Source organism: Oncorhynchus tshawytscha, linkage group LG18 (assembly GCF_018296145.1).
Source record: "Oncorhynchus tshawytscha isolate Ot180627B linkage group LG18, Otsh_v2.0, whole genome shotgun sequence".
In the NCBI taxonomy this organism is placed as follows: domain Eukaryota; kingdom Metazoa; phylum Chordata; class Actinopteri; order Salmoniformes; family Salmonidae; genus Oncorhynchus; species Oncorhynchus tshawytscha.
This window is the reverse complement of record NC_056446.1, coordinates 4,961,952-4,970,515: the sequence shown is the minus strand read 5'-3', so window position 1 is coordinate 4,970,515 and position 8,564 is coordinate 4,961,952. Positions and strand designations below refer to the sequence as shown.

The window sequence follows — 8,564 nt, the reverse complement described above, 5'->3', positions numbered from 1 at the left end:
AGTGATGTAGACAGTACTGTGGCACCTTTACTGGGTCATCTCTAGTTACCTCAGCCACAAAATCATCATTATGGCTAAACCCCGCCTATAAATAGCTACAATCTCTCTTATTAAACTCTTATTTTAAACGAAACTCTAACCTTAACCCCATATTTAACCACACTACGAACATTATGCCTAACCCTAAGATTAAATGAAGACAAAAAAAACACATTTTTGATCATTCTTTGTGATGATATTTTGACTGTCTGGCTGTGGTAACTAGTGACAACCCTTTAACTGCTCTATCACGAACCACTGGGAACAGGTTGCCTGGGAAACGGCCGCATGGCAACAGGATCAGAGCCTGGGAGTTGTCTGCCGCTAGGTCTGCTCCCATTTTATCGCATTTCTTCACTAGATGGTGTGCAAGCCACTGGAGAGTAGGCTGCACTTGCTCGCGCACAGTAGGCTACGGCTCCAACAAAACAAACCTGGAAAACTACATTATACGACGCGCCATTTCTTTAGGCTTTTGAGGAGGAAAGTGTGGGAATAAAAGCTTTGCTTTAAGGTTTTCATGCGACTTGGATAATATACAATCCAGCTGTGATGGACATAATGATTGCGGTGCAGGATGTGTGTGTCTCCAGTCAATGGCTTACCGCTATAATTCTCAGTCTGTGCTGCTTTTTGCCTTCGTGCTTACCCGCTGGACAAACTGTGGACTATGCATCGATTGAAAGTGTGGTCACCCGACAAGGCGATACGGCTCTCCTGAGGTAGGAAAACAAGCAAAGCAGCTTCAATTTCCCTCTTGTCTCTGCATTCACGGACGACAGAGTTTCAATATCTAACCAAATAGTGCTGTGACACCAAACAATAAGCAGCCTATAATTTGATACATTTCAGTTTTGCATTCAATGTTAGCAATTCTAAACTGGGTCACTCGCGCTACAAAAAACAATCCATTCTTAGCCCGTGTGTTTTTTTTTCATAGAATTAGAATCGTAGAATGGAGGAACCTAACTATGATGGGATCAGCCATTTTGGTCAGGGGTTGGCCAACCATTGTTTTCCAGTGCTGTTATGAGATATTGTGTAAAATAATGAATTTGAAGAATTTATCTGCACTGTATGCAGGGCCATGCACAGACCTTTCTGGGGGCAGGTGCTCAAAATGAAAAAAGGGCACTCCCCCTTGCAAAAAAAAATGGCTTTCATAATTCATATCTCGAAATTCATAACATACTAACTGCCTCTGTAGCAAACATTTGTAAATGTTTTAGTATAGGCCTATTTATTTCTGCAACACACTCATCACAAGTTGTAAGCAAGCTAGTTACAGTGCCTCCTTAAGACATGATTGACTTCAGAAAAATAGGGTAGGCTATTGATGAAATAACATTTCATTGGTCACATACACATATTTTGCAGATGTTATCACAGGTGCAGTGAAAGTACACACAAATCCCCCAAAATGAAAAGAAATTGAGAAGTATCAGAACGATCAATGTCAGAGTCATATATATATATATATATATATCAGTATTGCTTCTGTCCCTCGCCCAACCTGGGCTTGAACCAAGGACCTTCTGCACACAAAAAAACATAGACAACAGTCACCCTTGAATCATTGTTACCTATCGCTCCACAAAAGTTGCAGTCTTTGCAGAGCAAGGGAAACAACTACTTCAAGGTCTCGGAGCAAATGACGACACCAATTGAAACACTACTAGCGCGCACCGCTAACTAGCCATTTCAGACCGGTTACACTCACCCCCCTTTGAACTCCTTATCTGACCCTCCCCCTCCCCTTTGAACTCCTTCTCCGCAATAATCAGTGATCAGGGTCACGGCACCAATGTAACTGTATTGCTTCCGTCCCTCTCCTCGCCCCAACCTGGACTTGAACCAGGAACCCTCTGCACACATCGACAACAGTCACCCTCGAAACAACTACTTCAAGGTCTAAGAGCAAGTGACATCACAGATTGAAACGCTACTAGTCCGCACCGCTAATTAGACATTTCTTACTATCTATCTATCTATCTATCTATCTATCTATCTATCTATCTATCTATCTATCTATCTATCTATCTATCTATCTATCTATCTATCTATCTATCTATCTATCGAGAATGCCATGGGTGTGCAAAGCTGTCATCAAGGCAAAGGGTGGCTACCTTGATTTCATATAGTGAAGACATCAAACTTATTCTTAAATATAGTAAAAATAAAGAAAAACCCTTGAACGAGTAGGTGTCCAAACTTTTGATTGGTACTGTGTGTGTGTGTGTGTGTGTGTGTGTGTATATAGACAGTGTGGCCAGTATATAAATAGGACATGTGTGTACAGCAGTAGTTATCTAGGATTAGCCTTGACTAGAATACAGTATATACATATGAAATGGGTAAAACAGTATGTAAACATTAAAAAGTGACCAGTGATGCATGACTATGTACATAGGGCCGCAGGGTAGAGTACTAGTCAGCTAGTATCAGTGACTAAGTTCAGGGCAGGGTACTGGGCGGAGACCGGCTAGTAGTGACTATTTAACTGTCTTATTTGGGCTGGACATAGAAGCTGTTTTTCATTCTTGGTCCAAGCTTTGACGCACCTGTACTTTCCTTTCTCCACATTCTATACTGAACAAAAATATAAATGCGACAATCCAGTCAATTGAAATAAATGAATTTGTCTCTAATCTATGGATTTCACATGACTGGACATGGGGGTGCAGTCATGGATGGGTGGGCCTGGGAGGGCATAGGCCCATCCACTTGGGAGCCAGGCCCACCCACTGGGGAGCCAGTCCCAGCCAATCAGAATGAGTTTTTCCCCACAAAAGGGCATTATTCTTGACAGAAATACTCCTCAGTTTCATCAGCTGCCCGGATGGCTGGTCTCAGACGATCCCACAGGTCAAGAAACTAAACTCAGCAAAAAAAGAAATGTCCCTTTTTCACAAACCTGTCTTTCAAAAATTATTTGTGAAAATCCAAGTAACTTCACAGATCTTCATTGTAAAGGGTTTAAACACTGTTTCCCATGCTTGTTCAGTGAACCATAAACAATTAATGAATATGCACCTGTGGAACGGTCGTTAAGACACTAACAGCTCACAGACAGTAGGCAATTAAGGTCACAGTTATGAAAACGTAGGACACTAAAGAGGCCTTTCTACTGAAAAACACCAAAAGAAAGATGCCCAGGGTCCCTGCTCATCTGCGTGAACGTGCCTTAGCCATGCTGCAAGGAGGCATGAGAACTGTAGATGTGGCCTGGGCAATAAATTGCCATGTCCGCCTAAGACAGTGCTACAGGAAGGACAGCTGGTCATCCTTGCAGTGGCAGACCAGATGTAACAACACCTGCACAGGATCGGTGCATCCGAACATCACACCTGTGGGACAGGTACAGGATGGCAACAACTGCCCGAGTTACACCAGGAACGCACAATCCCTCCATCAGTGCTCAGACTTTCCGCAATAGGCTGAGAGAGACTGGACTGAGGGTTTGTAGGCCTGTTGTAAGGTAGGTTCTCACCAGACATTACCAGCAACAACGTCGCCTATGCGCACAAACCCACCGTCGCTGGACAAGACAGGACTGGCAAAAAGTGCTCTTCACTGATGAGTCGCGGTCTTGACTCACCAGGGGTGATGGTGGGATTTGCGTTTATTGTCGAAGGAATGAACATTACACCAAGGCCTGTACTCTGGAGCGGGATCGATTTGGAGGTGGAGGGTCCGTCATGGTTTCACAGCATCATCGGCTGAGCTTGTTGTCATTGCAGGGAATCTCAATGCTGTATGTTACAGGGAATATATTCTCCTCCCTCATGTGGTACCCTTCCTGCAGGCTCATCCTGACATGACCCTCCAGCACGACAATGCCACCAGCCATGCCGCTCGTTCTGTGCGTGATTTCCTGCAAGACAGGAATGTTAGTCTTCTGCCATGGCCAGCGAAGTGCCCGGATCTCAATCCCATTGAGCATGTCCCCCCCCCCACAGAAATGTCCAGGAACTTGCAGGTGCCTTGGTGGAAGAGTGGGGTAACATCTCACAGCAAGAACTGGCAAATCTGGTGCAGTTCATGAGGTGGAGATGCACTGCAGTCCTTAATGCAGCTGGTGGCCACACCAGATACTGAATGTTACTTTTGATTTTAACCCCCCCCCCTTTGTTCAGGGACACATGATTCAATTTCTGTTAGTCACATATCTGTGGAATTTGTTCAGTTTATGTCTGTTGTTGAATCTTGTTATGTTTATACAAATGTTTGCACATGTAAATTTGCTGAAAATGAATGCAGTTGACAGTGGATGTTTCTTTTTTTAGATGTGGATGTCCTGGCTGGCGTGGTTACATGTGGTTTGCGGTTGTGAGGCTGGTTGGACGTACTGCCAAATTTTGTACAATTACGTTGGAGGTGGCATATTTGGGGCATTATGTTTTGTGACAAAACTGCACATTTTAGAGTGGCCGTTTGTTGCCCCAGCACAAGGTGCATCTGTGTAATGATCATGCTGTTTAATCAGCTTCTTGATATGCCACACCTGTCAGGTGGATGAATTTTCTTGGCGAAGGAGAAATGCTCACTAACAAGGATGTAAACTAATTTCTGCTTCAAATTTGAGAGAAATAAGGCTTTTGTTTGTATGGAACATTTCGGGGATATTTTATTTTGGTTGATGAAACGTGGGACCAAAGCTTTACATGTTGCGTTTTATATATATTTTTCAGTATAATTCACCAGGCAGGCCAAAACTCCGTCCCACCAAAAGATGCTGAAATTTCAGGCGGTCTTTTCGAACAGCTCTTATACTGAAAGTATATTATCATCATTTTCACAATTCCACAAAAGAAAAACATTTTTAACAGTACTGGGCCTTCTCTTTTAAAGAGAAGATGCGGACCTGAATACGAAGGACTATTTAATTTAAGTGATAAAACTCATGCATTTTGTTGTAGGTTTTATGTATTGAATTAAAAAAGCTAAATTCCATCTGGTTGTCTGGCTTTGCCTGTGAATAGCAGTGATGAGATATTGTTAGTTATTTTGTGATTAATAGTTGATGGCGCTCATTACAAAATTACCTTAGCAACAGCGATGATGGAGTGCACTATTTTTGCCCTATTCTCTGCTTGCCCGACGGCTGTCATGTCAAACCGACTTACACCTCAGACGATCTCTCTAGAGAAGAGTCTAATTCCCTGGTGTCAATCTGGGTTGCTTGTGATCAGTGGCAGAAGCTGTGCCTGAATCCCAATGATTCATTGGGCTAGAGATTATCCCTGTGGTATGAATCAGCTCAACAAACAAGTTTACCACTCCACAACCACCGGGTCATTGACTCTGTGCAGCTCTGACAGACTGGAAATGGATATGGGGACCATTTTGAAGGTCCTTGGCGGGGTTTTTGAAATGAATTAAGAGGTCATTTCACGATGCCAATTATAGGCAAAATAACCTATTTCTGATTTGAAACTCAATGCATTTTCTGTGTGTATGCAGTCGGTGTGGCGTTATCATTTCACTCTGTTCAACTCTGTTAAACTAATGGATACTGGAAAGCTCTTAAGCTGCTCTACTTGCCTCTCTGCCTTGCATCTAATTGCAGCTTATCGTTATCACCAGGATGACTGGATGTGTTGATATTTGCACTGCGATAAGGGGTATTCAGAAAACTGACTGTTTTTCAAAATCCGAATGAAGCTCGGATTGGACTTGTCCAGTACACTGGGGCCTTTGTTTTCAGGAAGGTTTCAAACAACCATGTAGCTAGAGACTGCAACCATAAAACTGTCCGAGGTCGCTGACCCTCTTTTTCCAGACCTTAGACTATTATAAGGCAATTTCTTCCATTCTCCTGAAGCTGATTACAGGAAGAAAATGGTGAGCATTCTCAAATGGTGACAAACCCAGAAGCATACAATTAGTCATTGCCTCTGTATTATAGAAGAGCTCCCAAGAGGAATGTTCACTCTGTCATGTGTTCATTATTTCTCCCTCTTCTTCAATTCTTAATGCTGCATTACTGTGGCCTTCTGTGTTCCCCCTGCCTCCCTGATTTATGTTGGACAATGGGTCCATATCAATTAAATGGCTAGGGCTCTTGGAACAAAAGGAATTGTCCGCATGTGCATCTTCTTTTTAAAGGCCCAGTGCAGTCAAAACTTGACTTTCCTAGGTGTTATATATTTTTCTACACTATGAGGTTGGAATAATATTGTGAAAATTATGATAATGCCCTTTAAGTGTAAGCTGTTTGAAAAGACCGCCTGGAATTGTTTTGTTTTGTTTTGGTGGGATGGAGGTTTTGGTAAATTTAGTTAATAGAACAATAAGAAAGAGTACCAAACCTTTCTGCCTATAACAGATAGTTTTCCCATTCCCAGAAGGTCCTAGCAACATTATTGCTTGAGAAATGTCTGTCTAATAGCTAATAAGCTATTTTTGTTTATTTTTTACTTTTTAAACTTTTTAAAACTTTTGACTTTTTTTTACATTTTAATTGATAACAGGGTACTTATTTGTTACCCAGAATTTGATATTGCGATTAAAATTGACTGCATTGGACCTTTAATCTTTTTTAATGACCTAAAAACTTTGCCATTTTCCTAATGGGGTCCTTTTCCGTCATTAACAAGGGGCCTTGTATTCTGAATCAGTTATTGTTGGTTTTATGCCATGCATGACTGCATAGTTTCATGTATCTGGTGCATTTTACATTCAAAGGGGTTTCTGAACCAGTGATTCCTCACGAAACCCAGTGATTCCTCACAAAACTCAGACAAAAAAAGACAATTTTGGGGAGTTTATTAGAATAGAATAGTCCATTGGAGGATCAATTGCTGAGATATACAGTTGGAGTCATTAAAACTCATTTTTATTTCCACCACTCCACAAATTTCTTGTTAACAAACTATATTTTTGGCAAGTCAGTTAGGACATCTACGTTGTGCATGACAAGTAATATTTCCAACAATTGTTTACAGCCAGATTATTTCACAGTATCACAATTCCAGTGGGTCAGAAGTTTTACATACACTAAGTTGACTGTGCCTTTAAACAGTTTGGAAAGTTCCAGAAAATGATGCCATGGCTTTAGAAGCTTCTGATAGGCTAGTTGACATCATTTGAGTCAATTGGAGGTGTACCTGTGGATGTAATTCAAGCCCTACCTTCAAACTCAGTGCCTCTTTGCTTGATATCATGGGAAAATCAGCCAAGACCTCAGGATTTGATTTTTTTTGTAGACTTCCACAAGTCTGGTTCATCCTTGGGAGCAATTTCCAAATGCCTGACGGTACCACGTTCATCTGTACAAACAAATGTACGCAAGTATAAACACCATTGGACAACGCAGCCGTCATATCTCTCAGGAAGGAGACGTGTTCTGTCTCCTAGAGATTAATGTACTTTGGTGCGAAAAGTGCAAATCAATCCCAGAACAACAGAAAGGGACTTTGTGAAGATGCTGGAGGAAACCGTTACAAAAGTATCTATATCCACAGTAAAACGAGTCCTATATCGACATAAGCAGCTCAACAAGGGAGAAGCCACTGCTCCAAAAACACCATTAAAAAAGCCAGACTATGGTTTGCAACTGCACACGGGGACAAAGATCGTACTTTTTGGAGAAATGTCCTTAGTTCTATTTTGTTTCATCAGACCAGTTTGGCCATAATGACCATCGTTATGTTTGGAGGAAAAAGGGGGAGGTTTGTAAGCCGAAAAACACCATCCCAACCATGAAGCACGGGGGTGGCAGCATCATGTTGCTTTGCTGCAGGAGGGACTGGTACACTTCACAAAATAGATGGCATCATGAGGGAGGACAATTATGTGGATATATTGAAGCAACATCTCAAGACATCGGTCAGGAAGTTAAAGCTTGGTCGCAAATGGGTCTTCCAAATGGACAATGACCCCAAGCATACTTCCAAAGTTGTGGCAAAATGGCTTAAGGACAACAAAGGCAAGGTATTGGAGAGGCCATCACAAAGCCATGACCTCAATCCTATAGAACATTTGTGGGCAGAACTGAAAGGAATTGTGCGAGCAAGGAGGCCTACGATCTGACTTAGTTACACCAACTCTGTCAGGAGGAATGGGCCAAAATTCACCCAACTTATTGTGGAAGGCTACCCAAAATGTTTGACCCAAGTTAGACAATTTAAAGGCAATGCTACACAACACTCAATTAGTATATGTAAACTTCTGATCCACTGGGATTGTGATGAATTAAATAAGTTATGCCAAATATAGGTCTCCATGGCAGCCACTCGGCTGCCATGGAGAGCGCACCATCAATGGGATCATCACTTCCATGCACCCTCATCTTCTACATTATTTACTGGTGTGATGCCATTGAGATTGACGGATAAGCCTTAACTCTTCACATTAAATGTTCTGCATGGCTAAGTAAACTATAGCATGGGACAGCAGGGACACTTCTCTTGAAGGAAAAACTGGTAAGGTATTAAAGGAAATCCATTCCTCCAAGAAAGCGATTATAGGCCTAAACAAATGTAAACTGTGCTAAACTGTAGCCTGCTGCATAGGTATGCTTA

General features: G+C 42.0%; 1 protein-coding gene across 2 annotated transcripts in view; it reads left to right on the top strand.

Annotated features, from left to right (window-relative positions):
- Positions 1 to 322: 322 nt before the first annotated feature.
- negr1 (neuronal growth regulator 1) overlaps positions 323 to 8,564 on the top strand; it is a 382,271-nt gene continuing 374,029 nt past the window's right edge. For both annotated transcript variants that reach the window (XM_024377660.2, XM_024377658.2), the window contains exon 1: positions 323 to 761. In XM_024377660.2, coding sequence (XP_024233428.1) covers positions 592 to 761 — 170 coding nt within the window. In that variant the 5' untranslated portion in view covers positions 323 to 591. The remainder of the gene's footprint in view (positions 762 to 8,564) is intronic.